The sequence below is a fragment of the Leiobunum rupestre genome, chromosome 7 (genome assembly GCF_980474605.1).
Source record: "Leiobunum rupestre chromosome 7, qqLeiRupe1.1.hap1, whole genome shotgun sequence".
NCBI classification, from domain to species: domain Eukaryota; kingdom Metazoa; phylum Arthropoda; class Arachnida; order Opiliones; family Sclerosomatidae; genus Leiobunum; species Leiobunum rupestre.
The window spans coordinates 219424-238216 of record NC_143390.1 but is presented as its reverse complement, the minus strand read 5'-3'; the positions used below and the strand labels follow the sequence as shown (position 1 = coordinate 238216).

Genomic DNA, 18793 nt, shown 5'->3' with positions numbered 1-18793 from the left:
GACTTGTCGAGCAGGCCAAGGCCTCCCGTAGGGGGGACGAAATTTCCAAAAACCAACCCGCGAAAACCCATAAAAATATTGTTTGCCTTCGTTGTGGGGACCGCGGACATTACCAAGACCATTGTAAGGCCCCAGCTAACTCCCCTTCTCGCAACGGCATTGCAAATTCACACTACCGCGCGAATCCTAACACCCGAACTTTTGTAAATAGTGGTTCCTATCAACCCCAAAATAATTTTTCTAGAAATGGGAATAATTTTCAGGTGCGCACCAATAACTTTAATCGGCCCCGTAATGGTGGCTTGGTGTGCCACCATTGTGGTGAGCCCAATCACATCCGCCCCGCATGCCCTAAACTTGACATTTCCCGCCAAAACCAACTTAACACCCCAGCTCAACAACCCCTTCAGCGAAATTCGGGAAACGGGGCACAGGGAGGCTTACCCTCCCACAACAACCCCCCTGTTCTACCCGCCCGACGAAACTAAACTCCCAATCCTGTAGCGCCGGTTTCACAAGTGGTAATATTCCAAATTCAAAAATGCCAACTTTGGCCAAATTGAAAGTTTCAATTAATAATTCTTCTTGTCTCACCCTTGTGGATCCCGGCTCAACTTATACCCTTATTGACGAAAAATTTAGAGAAATAGTTTTAAACCGTATTCTTAATAAAAGTAGGCGTGTTAAATTAGGAATTAAATTAGCGAATAAAACCAGGGTTACTTCTACCGGGAGTGGGACCGCCAATATTAGTCTTCCAGGGAAGGAGACAACAAATACAGTCTACTTTGTTAAAAATTTAATATTTCCATGTATTTTAGGTATGGATTTGTTACAATCCTTGGGTATGGTAATAGATTGTTCCGAAATGAGTTTTACTTGGCGTTCCTCTCCCTCGACGAAGTATTATTTCCGTCGTCACTTTGTAGATCCCCCCTCCCCCTCAGTTAGCGTTTCCGCTGTCGATTGCGAAATCGACGAAGTTGATATTAAGAAAGCTCTTTCTTTGGCCCTAATTTCTGACGTGGAGCGCACTAGCTGTTTATGAATTTAAACACCTTTTTGCGAAAACCCCTGGCATTACCAACGCTACCACCCATTATATAGACACTGGTGACGCATACCCAGTTTCTTGCGCCCCTTACCGTTACTCCCCGCATAAACGTAATCAAATTGACGAAATAATAAACCAAATGCTCGAAGATGATTTAATAGAACCTTGTAACTCCCCTTGGAGTTCTCCCTGCGTCCTTGTTGGGAAAAAAGATGGTGGTGCACGTCTTTGCATCGATTATACCAATGTAAATAATTTAACGCGAAAAGATTCCTACCCGTTACCTCGAATCGACGACATCCTCGATTCGTTAAAAAATCCGAAATATATCACGACCTTGGACATGAAGTCCGGTTATTGGCAAATTCCGCTTGATGTCCAGAGTCGTGATAAGGCGGCGTTTGTTACGCACAGAGGCCTCTTTCGCCCGAAAGTGCTCATGTTTGGCCTAACCACGGCCCCGGCGTCCTTCCAGAGAATGGTCGACAATTTGCTAGGCCCCTTGCGTCACGAAGGCGTTAGCGCCTATCTTGACGATATAATTATTATTTCGTCAACTTTTAACGACCATATGGCTACCCTCAGAAAAGTTTTCACCATCCTTAGCGACGCTGGTTTGACGATTAAAGCTAGTAAAACCCATTTTTGCAAAACCGAGGCCCTTATTTTAGGACATGTTGTCAATGAAAACGGTGTAACAGTCGACCCAGCTAAAACTTCCACCATTCGCGATAAAGCCCCTCCCAAAACCTTAAAGCAATTACGCAGTTTCTTAGGCGCCGCTTCCTACTACAGAAGATTTATTAAAAAAATTGCCGCCATAGCGGAACCCCTTCACTCCCTTTTACATAAAGACGCGGTTTGGAAATGGACCCCCGCGCACCAAGAAGCATTCGACACCCTTAAAAATGCGCTCACTTCCGCCCCCATCTTAGCTCAACCCGATTACGCAAAACCCTTTGACCTTTATACCGACGCCTCTAACTCTGGTTTAGGCGGAATTCTTAGTCAGACAGTAGACGGGAAGCCTGTCGTAATCCAGTATGCTAGTCGAGCTTTAAATCAGGCGGAGCGTAACTATTCAGTCACTGAGCGTGAATGCTTAGGAATCAAATGGGCAATAGATAAATTTAGACCATATATCGAGGGTGGTCAAGTTACAGTCTATAGTGATCATAGCGCTCTTCAGTGGCTGCGAACGGCTCGCGACCCCACGGGGAAGTTAGCTCGTTGGCACCTCGCGATTGACCCCTATGTTTCGGCCATTCGGCATGTACCCGGTAAGTGTAATGGGATGGCGGACGCGTTGTCCCGTTTTCCGGATGATGACGAATCGAACTCGCTGGTCGGGTCCGAGTCTAGTCATCTGGAAGATCCAATACTGGCTACAGCCGCTTGTGTAGATTTAAATTCAGCAATTCCATTCGATGAAAACATAGTTAAAGAAGCGCAATTAACTGACCCAAAGATTAAAGCCCTGAAAGAATACCTAGAGAGTAAAATTCAACCGACTGACACTAAATTAAAAGATTTTGTTTTAAATCACGCCCAAGATGTACTCTTCTTGACGGTATTGTTTTTAAAAATATTTTGCCTCCTACTTCTAACGATAGTTCGTATCGACTTTGGGTCCCATCTTCTTTAACGGAAACCAGTTTGCGTCTCAACCACGATATTCCTATTTCGGGTCATCTCGGTATTTTTAAAACCGTCAGAAGGGTTCAGTCTCGTTATTTTTGGGAAAAGATGACCAATACAGTAACACGATACGTTCGTTCTTGTTCCATTTGCCAAGCGAATAAAAATCCCCACCTAGCGCCCGCGGGTCACATGAAGTCGTCCTTGCCTTCGTATCCCTGGCAAGTGATCTCTATCGATCTAAAAGGCCCTTTTGTCCCCAGTAAACGTGGCTTCACCCAGTTGCTCGTGGTAGTCGACACCATGACCAAGTGGGTGGAGATGTTTCCCCTGCGCCGAGCAACAACAAAAGCGATAGTGACTAAATTAGTCGATGAAGTTTTTCTCGTTTCGGAGTCCCTTCTACGGTCATTTCCGACAATGGTCGTCAATTTGTAAGTAAAATAATGACAGAAGCCTTTAAGCGAATGAATGTAAACCATCGTTTCACTTCCTACTATTCTCCCAGAGGTAACCCCGTTGAGCGATATAATCGTACCATTGGTACTTTAATATCTTCTTATATTTCGGAAAATCATCGCGATTGGGATTTAAAATTACCTGAAAAGGCAATGGCCTTAAGGACCGCACCTAATGAGACAACTCGTTTTACTCCAGCTTATTTAAATTTCGGCCGTGAGCTACGCGTCCCTTATGACATAGCCCCTGCCGTTTGCCCAGAACAAAATTTCGCCGAGGCCAACATAAGTTCGCACGCTAATAGCACCGCAGACCGTGTAACGTCAGCTATTGATAAAGCGAAGGACAATATATTAGTAGCCCAGGATAGACAGGCACAATATTTTAACGCTCGTCGCAGAGACTTTGAATTTCAAGTCGGTCAGATGGTTTGGCGGAAGACACATTTTCAGTCTTCCGCTGGGGATCGGTTTATGGCGAAGTTGGCGGATAGGTGGGATGGACCTTTTCTGATAGGCAAAAAGTTAAACTCCCACACATACCACCTAGCTGACATTAAAACCAACCGTTTACTGAAAGGCACATATCTCGTGGATCAACTTAAGTTGTACATTGCTCGAGACTCTGAGAGTGTCCCAGAACAGTCCCCAGTTTCTAATGAAGCTCCCATTAATACAGAGGAGTGTGGTAGTTCTCCCTCTAGATCTAGTTCCCCTTTTTCAATGGATGGTGACCAACCTCCTATTCGAAGGCGGCTTAGGCCTAGAGACCCTTTAACTAAACGAGTGATTAGTCGACACAATACTTAGTTTTTTGTTTTAATTTTTTTTTGTTCAATAATTAAGTTTTTTTAATATGGCCATTGTATATAACTTATTTGATATCCGGATTTGTACATATTTGTTTTTGTTAGCGAATCAATATTTCTTATTTTAGTGTTCTTTTGATAGTGTTCCATTTTGTAACCTTGCGCAATATTCTTGTTTAGTTTCGGTTGTACTTTCGTTTCTTATATGATTTTTGTTGTTCAATAATATTTGTTGTCGTATATCTGGTCGAACGAGGTCGTTCGACATTTGGTGGTGGGGTATTTGTAACAAAACTGTATCATTCATACATTTATGGTCGACCCCCCCCCCCCCCTCTGATAAAGAAATATTCCACTGGCTCTGGCACTCCTTATACCTTATTATGGCTCTGGTCTTTCCCTTTTTGGGTTTCTCCGAGTGACGTCAAGGCTCCTCCAAATATTCCGCTCTTGCGGATACAATTTTCCACCCCGGACCGAACGATGACCGAAGCTATAAAGTGAGGCACGTGGGGTTACGGGTCAGAACGTTTTTGATCAACGAAACGCGTATGCAGTATGCCACTCTGTTTGTACTACTTTGTAGGCGGATTCCTGGTGGGCTGAAAAGCCAAAGTTTTAAGTATGTTAGTACCACGGTTTTACGTTGAAACCAGAAGTTACCTCCAAGGGAAATGAACCCATCTCTTCGAAACTGTAAGACTTTAATAATTATTTAAGACCAGAGCCAGAACCCACTATTACCAATTATTGTAAAATGTATGAACGTTTTGTTACTACCATAAATTAAGCGACCAAATAAATCTTAAGAACCTTTAATTAAATCATTTTTATTTACTAATGTGACACCAATTTGTTACTATATAAAATTAACCCCTAGACATAATGAACCAAGTACTTTAAGTAACCATCTATTATAAAAAGTGTCACAAGACATTAGAATTATTCAAACATTTTTATTATTACTAAAATTCGGTGTGAAATAAAAACGAAAAGAACGCTATTAGTTTCAAAACCAGGTATCTAAAAAATATTATTTATATTTGAAAAAAATTTATAACGTAATGCTTTTTAAAAATAGAAAATAATCGATAACTTTGTAACTATACATTGGCCGCTATTTGTAATATTTATATTTTTAGTGTAAAGGAAGTTTGAAAAACGGCAAAAAAGAAAATTCGCGTAAATCGAGTTACCTCAATTTGGAACTAAAACAGTTTTAATATTGGCACAGGCTGGCCATTATATTAATTCCAACCCCTCCCTTTTTTTCTGAAAAAAATTATTATTTAAAAACCGTGAATCTTCGCAATTAGCTTGATCATTTGATGATATGGTTATTTTTGTCGATGTCATAAACAATGGACAAAATCGAAGATGGTTATATGCAAAGATATTGTATTATATTTTACACATACATTAAAAATAATCTTATTATTAACTTGTTCATACCGTCAAATGTGAAGTTTAATTTTTGAAATGTTTGCTCTTTGCGATTTACCGTAAACGAACTCTGTCGTCGTTCACTGTGATTAAAATCCCGGTGTAGGTAGTCAGGAGCGGCGTTAGGGGTAGGCAACACGAGCTATAGCCTACTTTTGTGTTCAAATAGGGGCCCACAAATCGATCTGACGGGGCCACATCAAGTCGATTTTTAAATTCAAATAAAATATGTGATGATAGTTAATACTGTAAAATTTTAAAAACCGCACTAATATCAAATAATAAATAAATTACCTGAATTTGCAAAATTGAATTTTAAGTCAATATATAGAGGGGCCCAATATTGAGGAACAGGGGGCCCACAAATGATAAACATTATTAGCCTACACCTAAGAATCTTCTGGCACCGCCCCTGTAGGTAGTTGCTAAAACTGTCTATAAAATTCTGGAGATTTACAAATGAGTGCGATTAGGTTTAGTAAATATCCACTTGTTTTTATGGTACCGATCATTAATTTAAGTTGAGAGCGCGCTAATATTTTCCTTTAAAGTAGCGCGAGCCACAATCCCCTAAAAATGAAGAAACGCGTACCGCGTAGACCATTTCACCTGCCAAGTTTGTCAAGACCAAAAGAATGTATACTAGCGCCTATTGTTATAATTTGTGGCTTTTAATATTTAATAAAGCTCTTTTAACACTAAAGGGAATATTTGCAGTCTAGTGTATCGTTGGATAAATTCGGAAGAACCTTTGAATTTTATTCAATCGGAGATATCATTAACTCCCGACGTTTAGAGTACCCTTCATTTTATTAATAAAAAAAGTAAATAATAAACCCATAGCCGAGTAATAGTTTAATGTTTGATTTTTGAAATTTTTGCTCGCCGCGCTGTGAGCGATATGCGTATACGAACTTTACCGTCGCTCACCGTGATCAAAATCCGCGCGTAGCTAGCGCTCAAATCTGAGCGAACTATTCCTTCTCTCGGTAATTTTCCCTCAACGCTGCGTCAGCGCTTTCTACTGAGGGTACTAACGCGTCGCTTAAAAGTGAGGGGGCTATTCCGACGATCGGGAGATCTCGCTCAGCGCGCGGTGAGCGTTTAAAAGTGAGGGAACTAACCCGTCGAGGGGGGATCTCCCTCAGCGCGCCGTCAGCCATCAACGCCTGAAGCGAACTATTCGGCGCTCGCCCAGAGGCTTCTCAATTAGAGATAGAGAAAATAAACTCGTTTGCCTTGAGTACTCGCTCACTTGAGCAAGCCGTTTTTAAAACTCTATATGCTCATTTTTCCGAACGCTCGCAATTTTTTGCCCACCTCTGCAGGCTACGGCCGAGCTTGACGCCAGTTCGCCTTAAACCTTCAGCCAATGAGAGGCCGTAGAGTGGTTCCGCCAAGGAGGATAATAATCCTCCTTGGTTCCGTTACTATAGCGGGAGATAGGTGCCGTCATTCTCTCCGGTGACATTAAATTCTTGGCAGAACCGCTCTTTGAGCTCTGATTGGCTGAGATCTGGCGTCGTCTGCCACGGCGTTTGGGCCATTTGCCAGTTACACGGCAGCATTCTAGTTACCTATGAGATTTTTATGCTTAAATTTGACTTTGTGGCTAGCCAATATAACCGTTTAACCGACCGACCGGAAATAGCTCCTTCCCAGAAGAATTTGGAAAGGGGAGTAGAAACCGAGTATCTTTTATTGAAGCGTCCATAGGAAGCCCAAAATTATCTAGTTTTTTTCGTTAATATTAGGATTTTATAAATAATATAACGGAAACGCCTAATACTACAATCAATCAATGCATAGGCCAAACTACCAAAATGTTTAAAATTTGTAATTCCAATATAATTTTATTTAAAAAAAATAATTTGGCAAAATATTTGAAAAAAAAAAGGCATGTTTTCCGTTGAGTTTTCGTTGGGGGCGGAGCTAAAGAGTTCTCTCTATAAAATAATGTATACGCACACATGTATAAAAAGTGTTATTTTATGGAGCGCGCGCTTCCTAATAGTTCCGTGTAGAGGGTATCGTGCGTTTTAGCGCGAGCTCGACAAAAACAAAATATGCACGCGCTCGGTTACTTCAACTGCACGATGAATCTAACGTTATCACTTTACCTCACGTATTTTATATAAAGAGCTATTGGGGTATGGCAGGAGTGATTACTCCTGAGTATGGGAAATCGTGGGAAATTTACTATCCAGCAATGGGAATTCCGACTTTCGAACATTGGCAACACTGTTACTGTCGCCATTTTGCTACCGCCTGCACAAGATAACTACTCGATGTTCTTTCTTCTCGTTCCTAGGTTTTTAATTCGAGATATTATATTATGCTTATTTCTTTGTGAGAAGAGCGGATTTCTACCTCCTAGAGGTTTAAAGAAACCTTAATGCGCTCACATTGTCGAAATAAGTTCAATTCTAAAGTATTACAATCTAGTAAGGTGAAGATTGGAAGCCTACAATGACATCTGCAAGTATCCTGACGAAGCGAGTCTCACGTATTTTAAAAAAACGATTGTATCTTTAAGGCAATTCATGATGATAATTGTAAAAGATAATCAGTTTACAAGATAACACATCCTAACATCAAGTAGAGTTGTTCACTTGAATACTCTGATATGACATGAACTAAATTATAAGCTTAATCTAGACTTAAACGAGATGTTCAAAGGTTTAGAAAGTAACCCTTTTATGAGTGCATGGTTAATTATTCTTTAAAATAGTGTTTCTTTCTTTTTTACAAAAGTGCATTTATATGCATCTCAAATTAAAACCCATAAAGGGACAGAAATTTAAAATGAATAGATATATAAATTAAGAAGGTTTGCTTTAGAAAGTTTAACTCACTATAGCATCTTATTTTAGAAGTTAAAAGTCAGTTGCAAACTTGTGGTTTGACTTTTCAGTTAGTTTCTAATTTAAGATTAAATGACTGATAGTTCTCTCATTAACAAGTTTACAGTGCTCATTTGGAGCCAGCTTTAATTATCTTAGTATAGAGCCAGAAAATTTTGACAAAGCCTATGGTATAACTATTTTCTGATATTCCCAGTTTAAGATAGCCTTTAGTGGATGCAAATATTTAGCTACTTCGTGAAAGGGGGTATTTAACCTAACTAATATAACCTTTTGACCCATATTTAATTTCATCTGTGGAAGGAATATTTAAACAAATTTTGAATGCTTATTATATTTGAAATGCCTAATTTGGGAAAAGAATTATCACAGATGTCAAAATGCTTCGAACATCACTTTCTTCTTATGATAAATATTTTAGGAAAATGGGTCCTCCAAAATGCTTTAAGTCTGGTAAACTAAGTGCACCATGGTTTGGTTTATTTTTTCCCCTCAAAATTCCAGTCTTTGGCAGTTAAGTTAGTGACAAACACACTTTTTTTTTAGTTTTCTTAATAACCATTAAAATTAAAAGGCTAAGAATTAAAATGTATAGTCCTAAATATCATTCTCTTAAAGATTAAACTTAGTGCACCTTAATTTTGGTTTAGTTAAATATTTTATCTAAAAATTTCTGTGATTGGTTAATAAGCTATTGATGAAACAAACTTTTTCAATTTACTTAAGATGAGGTTAGTTTTCTCAAGCCCGCAGATAAATTAAAGGATTATAACTTATGTTTAGTCCTAAATATCAGTCTGTTAAAGATAACTTATGACACCTTGATTTTAGAATAATTTGGTAGGTTCGCTTAAAATTCCTGTATAAAGTAAGTGACGAACAAACCTGTTTTTAGATTTCCTTAAATAGTGTGAAGTTAATTTACTTAGCCCCAAACAAAGAAAAGGATAACAATTAAAATGTCTCGTCCTAAATATCATGCTGTTAAAATTAAAACTAAGTGCACATTGATGTCTGATTAATTTGGTATTTTCACATAAAATTCCTGCATTGGTTGATAAGCTAGTGACCAAACAAACCGTTTTTTATTTTCATACAGTTAAGTTTATATTCTCAATCCCCCAGACAAAAGGATCATAATTAATATGTCTAGTCATCAATATCATTCTGTTAAAGATGAAACTTAGTGCACCTTGATTTTTTACAAATTTGGTATTTTTACCTAAAATTTCTGTGCTTGGTAGATAAGCAAGCGACGAACAAACCTTTGTTTAGATCTCCTTAAATAGAGTTAGGTTAATTTTCTGATGCCCCAAACAAATAAAAAGGATAATAATTAAAATGTGCAGTCCTTAATATCATTCTGTTGAAGATGAAACTTAGTGCACCTTGATTTTGTATAAATTTGGTATTTTTACCTAAAATTCCTGTGCTTGGTAGATAAGCAAGCGAGGAACAAACCTTTGTTTAGATTTCCTTAAATAGAGTGAGGTTATCTTTTGATGCCCCAAACAAATAAAAAAGATAAGAATTAAAATGTGCAGTCCTGAATATCATTCTGTTAATGATGAAACTTAGTGCAACTTGATTTTGTATAAATTTGGTATTTTTACCTAAAATTTCTGTGCTTGGTAGATAAGCAAGCGAAGAACAAACCTTTTTTTAGATTTCCTCGAATAGAGTGAGGTTAATTTTCTCAAGCCCCAAACAAATAAAAAGGATAAGAATTAAAATGTGCAGTCCTGAATATCATTCTGTTAAAGATGAAACTTAGCGCATCTTGATTTGGTATAAATTTGGTAATTTTGCTTGGTAGATAAGCAAGCGACGTACAAACCTTTTTTTAGATTTCCTCAAATAGAGTGAGGTTAATTTTCTGATGCCCCAAACAAATAAAAAGGATAAGAATTAAAATGTGTAGTTCTGAATATCATTCTGTTAAAGATGAAACTTAGTGCACCTTGTTTTTAGATAAATTTGGTATTTTTACCTAAAATTCCCGTGCTTGGTAGATAAGCAAGCGATGAACAAACCTTTTTTTAGATTTCCTTAAATAGAGTGAGGTTTATTTTCTGATTCCCAAACAAATAAAAAGGATAAGAATCAAAATTAGCATTTCTGACTATCATTCTGTTAAAGATGAAACTTAGTGCACCTTGATTTTGTATAAATTTGGAATTTTTACCTAAAATTCCTGTGCTTGGTAGATAAGCAAGCAATGAACAAACCTTTTTTTAGATTTCCTTAAATAGAGTTAGGTTAATTTTCTGATGCCTAAATCAAATAAAAGAATAAGAATTAAAATGTGCAGTCCTAAATATCATTCTGTTCAAGATGAAACTTAGCGCAACTTGATTTTGTATAAATTTGGTATTTTTACCTAAAATTTCTGTGCTTGGTAAATAAGCAAGCGAAGAACAAACCTTATTTTAGATTTCCTCAAATAGAGTGCGGTTAATTTTCTGATGCCCCAAACAAATAAAAAGGATAATAATTAAAATGTGCAGTCCTTAATATCATTCTGTTAAAGATGAAACTTAGTGCACGCTCATATTATATAAATTTGGTATTTTTACCTGAAATTCCTGTACTTGGTAGATAAGCAAGCAATGAACAAACCTTTTTTTAGATTTCCTTAAATAGAGTTAGGTTAATTTTCTGATGCCTAAATCAAATAAAAGAATAAGAATTAAAATGTGCAGTCCTAAATATCATTCTGTTCAAGATGAAACTTAGCGCATCTTGATTTTGTATAAATTTGGTATTTTTACCTAAAATTCTTGTGCGTGGTAGATAAGCAAGCCTTTGTTTAGATTTCCTTAAATAGAGTGAGGTTATTTTTTGATGCCCCAAACAAATAAAAAGGATAAGAATTAAAATGTGCAGTCCTGAATAAAATTCTGTTAATGATGAAACTTAGTGCAACTTGATTTTGTATAAATTTGGTATTTTTTCCTAAAATTTCTGTGCTTGGTAGATAAGCAAGCGAAGAACAAACCTTTTTTTAGATTTCCTCAAATAGAGTGAGGTTAATTTTCTGATGCCCGAAACAAATAAAAAGGATAAGAATTAAAATGTGTAGTTCTGAATATCATTCTGTTAAAGATGAAACTTAGTGCACGCTCATTTTATATAAATTTGGTATTTTTACCTAAAATTCCTATGCTTGGTAGATAAGCAAGCGAAGAACAAACCTTATTAGATATCCTCAAATAGAGTGAGGTTAATTTTCTCAAGCCCCAAACAAAAAAAGGATAAGAATTAAAATGTGCAGTCCTGAATATCATTCTGTTAAAGATGAAACTTAGTGCACCTTGTTTTTAGATAAATTTGGTATTTTTACCTAAAATTCCCGTGCTTGGTAGATAAGCAAGCGATGAACAAACCTTTTTTTAGATTTCCTTAAATAGAGTGAGGTTAATTTTCTGATTCCCCAAACAAATAAAAAGGATAAGAATCAAAATTAGCATTTCTGACTATCATTCTGTTAAAGATGAAACTTAGTGCACCTTGATTTTGTATAAATTTGGTATTTTTACCTAAAATTCCTGTGCTTGGTAGATAAGCAAGCAATGAACAAACCTTTTTTTAGATTTCCTTAAATAGAGTTAGGTTAATTTTCTGATGCCTAAATCAAATAAAAGAATAAGAATTAAAATGTGCAGTTCTGAATATCATTCTGTTAAAGATGAAACTTAGTGCACGCTCATATTATATAAATTTGGTATTTTAACCTAAAATTTCTGTGCTTGGTAGATAAGCAAGCGAAGAACAAACCTTATTTTAGATTTCCTCAAATAGAGTGAGGTTAATTTTCTGATGCCCCAAACAAATAAAAAGGATAAGAATTAAAATGTGTAGTTCTGAATATCATTCTGTTAAAGATGAAACTTAGTGCACGCTCATATTATATAAATTTGGTATTTTTACCTAAAATTCCTGTGCTTGGTAGATAAGCAAGCAATGAACAAACCTTTTTTTAGATTTCCTTAAATAGAGTTAGGTTAATTTTCTGATGCCTAAATCAAATAAAAGAATAAGAATTAAAATGTGCAGTCCTAAATATCATTCTGTTCAAGATGAAACTTAGCGCATCTTGATTTTGTATAAATTTGGTATTTTTACCTAAAATTTCTGTGCTTGGTAGATAAGCAAGCGAAGAACAAACCTTTTTTTTAGATTTCCTCAAATAGAGTGAGGTTAATTTTCTCAAGCCCCAAACAAAAAAAAGGATAAGAATTAAAATGTGCAGTCCTAAATATCATTCTATTAACGATGAAACTTAGTGCACCCTCATTTTGTATAAATTTGGTATTTTTACCTAAAATTTCTGTGCTTGGTAGATAAGCAAGCGAAGAACAAACCTTATTTTAGATTTCCTCAAATAGAGTGAGGTTAATTTTCTGATGCCCCAAACAAATAAAAAGGATAAGAATTAAAATGTGTAGTTCTGAATATCATTCTGTTAAAGATGAAACTTAGTGCACGCTCATTTTATATAAATTTGGTATTTTTACCTAAAATTCCTGTGCTTGGTAGATAAGCAAGCAATGAACAAACCTTTTTTTAGATTTCCTTAAATAGAGTTAGGTTAATTTTCAGATGCCTAAATCAAATAAAAGGATAAGAATTAAAATGTGCAGTCCTAAATATCATTCTGTTCAAGATGAAACTTAGCGCATCTTGATTTTGTATAAATTTGGTATTTTTACCTAAAATTTCTGTGCTTGGTAGATAAGCAAGCGAAGAACAAACCTTATTTTAGATTTCCTCAAATAGCGTGAGGTTAATTTTCTCAAGCCCCAAACAAAAAGGATAAGAATTAAAATGTGCATTTCTGACTATCATTCTGTTAAAGATGAAACTTATTACACCTTGTTTTTAGATAAATTTGTTATTTTTACCTAAAATTCTTGTGCGTGGTAGATAAGCAAGCGATGAACAAACCTTTGTTTAGATTTCCTTAAATAGAGTGAGGTTATTTTTTGATGCCCCAAACAAATAAAAAGGATAAGAATTAAAATGTGCAGTCCTGAATAAAATTCTGTTAATGATGAAACTTAGTGCAACTTGATTTTGTATAAATTTGGTATTTTTACCTAAAATTTCTGTGCTTGGTAGATAAGCAAGCGAAGAACAAACCTTTTTTTAGATTTCCTCAAATAGAGTGAGGTTAATTTTCTGATGCCCCAAACAAATAAAAAGGATAAGAATTAAAATGTGTAGTTCTGAATATCATTCTGTTAAATATGAAACTTAGTGCACGCTCATTTTATATAAATTTGGTATTTTTACCTAAAATTCCTATGCTTGGTAGATAAGCAAGCGAAGAACAAACCTTTTTTTAGATATCCTCAAATAGAGTGAGGTTAATTTTCTCAAGCCCCAAACAAAAAAAGGATAAGAATTAAAATGTGCAGTCCTGAATATCATTCTGTTAAAGATGAAACTTAGCGCAACTTGATTTTGTATAAATTTGGTATTTTTACCTAAAATTTCTGTGCTTGGTAGATAAGCAAGCGAAGAACAAACCTCATTTTAGATTTCCTCAAATAGAGTGAGGTTAATTTTCTGATGCCCCAAACAAATAAAAAGGATAAGAATTAAAATGTGTAGTTCTGCCCTTACCGAAAAACGTTAGCCTAATAATCGTTAAAAAGTTGTTGCATTAAATCTTCCAAAAATTGCCTTCAAAGGTTGTTAAAAAGTTACCGAAATATTGCTCCACAGTTGCGCAACGGTTGCGCAACCGAGACCCAACGGTTGCCTGATTTTAAGTTGTGTAAAAATTGTTTCCAAAAGTAGCTTGAAAATAGCGTTAAAATCAATGGGAAATTGCTTATGAATGTCAAAAAGTTGCCCAACCGTTGTGCGTATATTGTCAAAACGTTGCTCAACCATTGTGCGTATTGAACCACTAATTAGTAGTAATTGTAGTAAAATAATTAAAAAATGATATACAACGAAAATTAACTTTAATTAAAATTAAACAAACTTTACAAGAGACTAGAATATTCGGACATGTCACTGTCACTAGTTTTTTCTCCTTGCAATGGGTTCATTTCACCACCACACTTTTCCTTGGCTTTTATCTTCCTCATTTGCCTCACGGCCACAGTCACTTTGTTGTTAATCTTTTTCACTAAATAGTTCTCCTTAAATTTAGAAGTCTTGAAATACTTTCCAATGAATGCTAAAAGATATAAATGTATAGTAACAGCAAACTTAATTTTGATCTTTAAAATAAATTAATCCCTTATTTAAATAAGGATCTTAAAATATTAAGTTTCAGGAGTAGATATATATTTTCTATTACATTTTACATGTAATTAAATTAAAACTGGGTTTGGACATGACCAGCCAACAGGACTGAGCGATATAATTAGTCTACACTAATAAGTCCTTCAGAAAAAAACCTAAATAAACATGTTCTGGAAAATTATAGTTTTAAAATGAAATATATCTCATATCAAATTTATATTAATAATATATTAAAATGTTTACAAAAGATAAGATCAATTTAAGGAATTCGCAAATTTTTCTTTAAAAATAATTAGTTTAATATTTTAAAACCATCATTAAAACCATACACACCAGTGATTGCATCCCAAACAATCGGCTCTATCCCTTTTTTTGCCCCTTTTCCTTTAGCACTAAGTTTCGCCAATTCCCCGGTGGTGTACTTCGATCTTAAAATCGCACCAATTGCGGCTGATGCACTTTTTGAGGCTTGCAGTTTAATTTTGGCCAGATCTTGGGGTTTAACATAGTAACCACACCCCTCAACTAATTCTACCTGTATTGATAATGTAAATGACTAAATGACAAAATATCATTTCAAAAACAATCAGACTTACAAGCTTGCTTTCGGTTTGCATTGGTACTTCTATTGGTCCCTATAAAAATTAATTGTAGAAATTAAACTTTGCACCATTATATGGTACATGGAAATAAGGATTGTGGTTACATATTTTTGGACAAAATAGGAATAACATATCTGCCTCAATTCTAATTACTTACTGAAAATGTTCTTACTGGCGCTGATGTGACAAGTGTTTGCAGAAAACATAATTTTTTTCATTTCTTCTTGAGGAACTATACCAAAAAAAAAATAATTACGAGCGTCTTTCATTTGTTAATAACAAGAAACTAATGATACACTATTTAAGGCAGCTAGAATCTATTTGTACTTTCCCTTTCAAAGAAGAGAGGCCCATTGTTTGCGGTTTATCTATAGTTTCTTGTTAATAGTAATTTACAAAGAGTCAATCTACGAGCCTTTCTCTGCCAAAAAGGAACATCTGTGGCATGCCTTTTCCTGGTTTTTTAGTTTTTCAATCTCTTGACTTTGTTGGAAAATTACTTTCTTAAGTTGCTCTTTAAAATTAAATATAATTTTTTATTTATTTTAAACGTAATTTTATATGCTATTAAAAGTACCAATGTTGTTGTTGGAAGTACTTGGCAAATTGTTGGAACCATCCAGGAAATCTACATCATAAGAAATATTTCCGTTGGTTTAAATTTAAACAGAACTAATTTATTAATTTGTGTTATTCCTACTTTCTTCAAGCAGCACTTGTGAAAGCTTATATCTTTAACAACTGCTTATAGGGAAGAATAGGAATAACACCTATTGAATAAAACATACCGTAACTATCCAAATCACCAGCTTCTATTCCCTCTCTTATAACTCCTGATAGTGACCTCTGAGATGGTATACTTGTAGCGTCAAGATGAAAAACCCCTGTTGTAGCTTCCGGATACGTCATTGTTTGCGACGCTTCTTGATAGGGAATCCTAGGGGAGAGTTCCTGATAGTTCACTCTTAATGTTGATTCCGGATGGTTAACTTTGGGCGACGTATCCGGATAGTTAATTATGGGCGACGTATCCGGATAGTTCATTATGGGCGACGGATCCGGATAGTTCGTTCTGGGCGACGGATCCGGATAGTTCGTTCTGGGCGACGGATCCGGATAGTTCGTTCTCGGCGACGGATCCGGAAAGTTCATTCTCGGCGACGGATCCGGAAAGTTCATTCTCGGCGACGGATCCGGAAAGTTCATTCTCGGCGACGGATCCGGATAGTTCGTTCTGGGCGACGGATCCGGAAAGTTCATTCTGGGCGACGGATCCGGAAAGTTCGTTCTGGGCGATGGATCCGGAAAGTTCATTCTGGGCGACGGATCCGGAAAGTTCGTTCTGGGCGACGGATCCGGATAGTTCGTTTTGGGCGACGGATCCGGATAGTTCGTTTTGGGCGACGGATCCGGATAGTTCATTCTGGGCGACGGATCCGGATAGTTCGTTTTGTGCGACGGATCTGGATTATTCATTACGGGCAGCGGTTCACGATAGTTTGGTATGGGCGGCGGTTCCTTACAGGGAATCATAACTGAGGAGGAGGGATGGGTTATATTTGTTGCTTTTGTAGTTAGAGATTTTAACCCTGATAGCTCTAACTCATATATCCTTTTTGATTTAATCAAATCATTTTTTAGTTGTTTCTTCTTTGCTTTAACACTTTTTCCTTCACTTTTTTGTGGTCTTAATTCTTCAGTTGGTTTTACTTCTGTGTCTACCCCTTCCACAACTTTTTTTGTTTCTTTACTCAAATTTTCAATAATAGTTTTCTGTTTCCTTTCCAAAAATGTTTTATCTATAGAATGCAACATTTTAGGATTAATTATGTAAAGGAAAACAACCCATGAGAATGGGGAGGAAAGCGTTTTCAAAGTTTCGCAAATAATTTAAACAAAACTTCCCTTTAAACGTAGTTTACACTAGAAAGCGTCGAAGTATTTTTTCTTAACGCGCGTTTGTATGGGCCAAAGTGGAAAAACGCGTCGTTTCGCGCGCGCTAGTGAAAACCAAGGCTTATTGTATCTAAGTGCTAACTCTTGTTTCGCGCATTTGAAAAAGGTATATTATTTCAATAAAAATGTACCATTCGAACTAAAAGCCTTTTTTTTGAAGAAAGATATTAGAGAAATGGGGACTAGCCAAAATCTTACCTTTGTGAACATGAATAACCTCGGTTTCAAAACTTTTATTCTTCCATTTAACTAGCGCTTTCCGTTTTTCAACCATGTCTTCACAATTTACAAATTGTTTTTCATTTCTAGGTCGGTTGATATGCCCACTTTTGTGGTTATACTCTTTTCTCCAAACCTGATCGGTAATTGGGTTACAGCTACTACCCCTTTTACACCATATTGTTGATAAAATTGATTATCGTCTACGTCAGATTCTTCTTTTCTTTGACGTCCGACCAGATGATATGTTTCTCTCGATATGATGGGAAAAGGTATATCTGGACGATATTCGCCTGTGACGGTTGTTTCCTCTACGCCTATAAAAAAGACAGTTGACTCCATCTGAAATATTTTAAAATTAATGATTTTTCAATGAGCACTGCGCAACCATTCCTGATCTATGGTTGCCCCAGGGATTGGTTCGGGACTGAAACAAAACATCCCACTATTTAGATCCTGTACTAATCCAAGATCCAATAAGGGTTCCCACATTCTCTCCAACTCTTTCTTCGACCGGATTTGTTTTTTAAACGGGACTGGAGAATAATAATATACGTCCCCAATTCGCTTTTTTAAGTTACCTTGCGGTTGTTTTTTACGGATTACTATTTCTCTTAGCCAACCCTTCTTGAGTGGTTCAAGATATGGAGATTCTTCGTCGTCTTCCAATTGATTTCTTGGTTCGGCAGATTCTTTCTCTGTTTCAGACTGTGTTCCTGGTTCCACCAATTCCAGGTTGCAGATGATTAGGTTCTCTAAGCTGTTCGGTACTTCTGCAATCGGTTCAGGCTCGATCAGGCTAGTTTTCAAGTCTGTTTCTGTAGGTACCTCAGGATTGATGTTAGTAGCTTCGTCTAAAGACGTCTCATTGGATGGATTTAGACCTTCCACTAAGTTATCGATGTCTACTTGATGAACTTCCTCGTACTGATCTCCATCATCCTGCTCCATATAAAATTTTAATTGATTAACGTGCCATTTTCCAACCTGTTTACCAGTTCTACAATCTTTAAGCTCGTATGTCACGGGACTGTGTTTTTTAACAACCTGCAACGGTCCTTCCCATTTAGGCATTAATTTGGCCATCACTCCTGCGGCGGCGTTAGATAATTTATGATTTCTCTTCCACACCAGCTGTCCAACTTCCAGTTCACTTTCGCTATAACGTTGGTCATAATAGTATTTTTGTTTCTCCTGGGCTATACGGGAGTATTTATGCGCTTCTTCTAAGGCATTTTGTAGTTCTGTGAGTGGTCGTTTCTCGTACTCTTGTAAAACCGACAAGTCCACTTCTTCTGCCACTTCATGGATGTTATCTACTTCCCAGGGTAAACGTACTTCTCTGCCATAAGTGAGGAAAAATGGAGAGTTATTAATAGTGGTATGGTGAACTGAATTGATCGCTAACTGGTGGAGTTCTAATCCAAGATCCCATTTATTGTGGGTACTGCCGACATACATACTTAGCTGTTCTCCTAATACTCGATTG

The 18793-nt window shown here is 36.4% G+C and overlaps 1 protein-coding gene across 1 annotated transcript; it reads left to right on the top strand.

Annotated features, from left to right (window-relative positions):
* The first annotated feature begins 3138 nt into the window (after window positions 1-3138).
* On the top strand, window positions 3139-3960 carry LOC149933839 (uncharacterized). The gene has a single exon (XM_090180716.1). The coding sequence runs from the start codon at window positions 3139-3141 to the stop codon at window positions 3958-3960; it is 822 nt and encodes a 273-aa protein (XP_090036842.1).
* Window positions 3961-18793: the final 14833 nt, after the last annotated feature.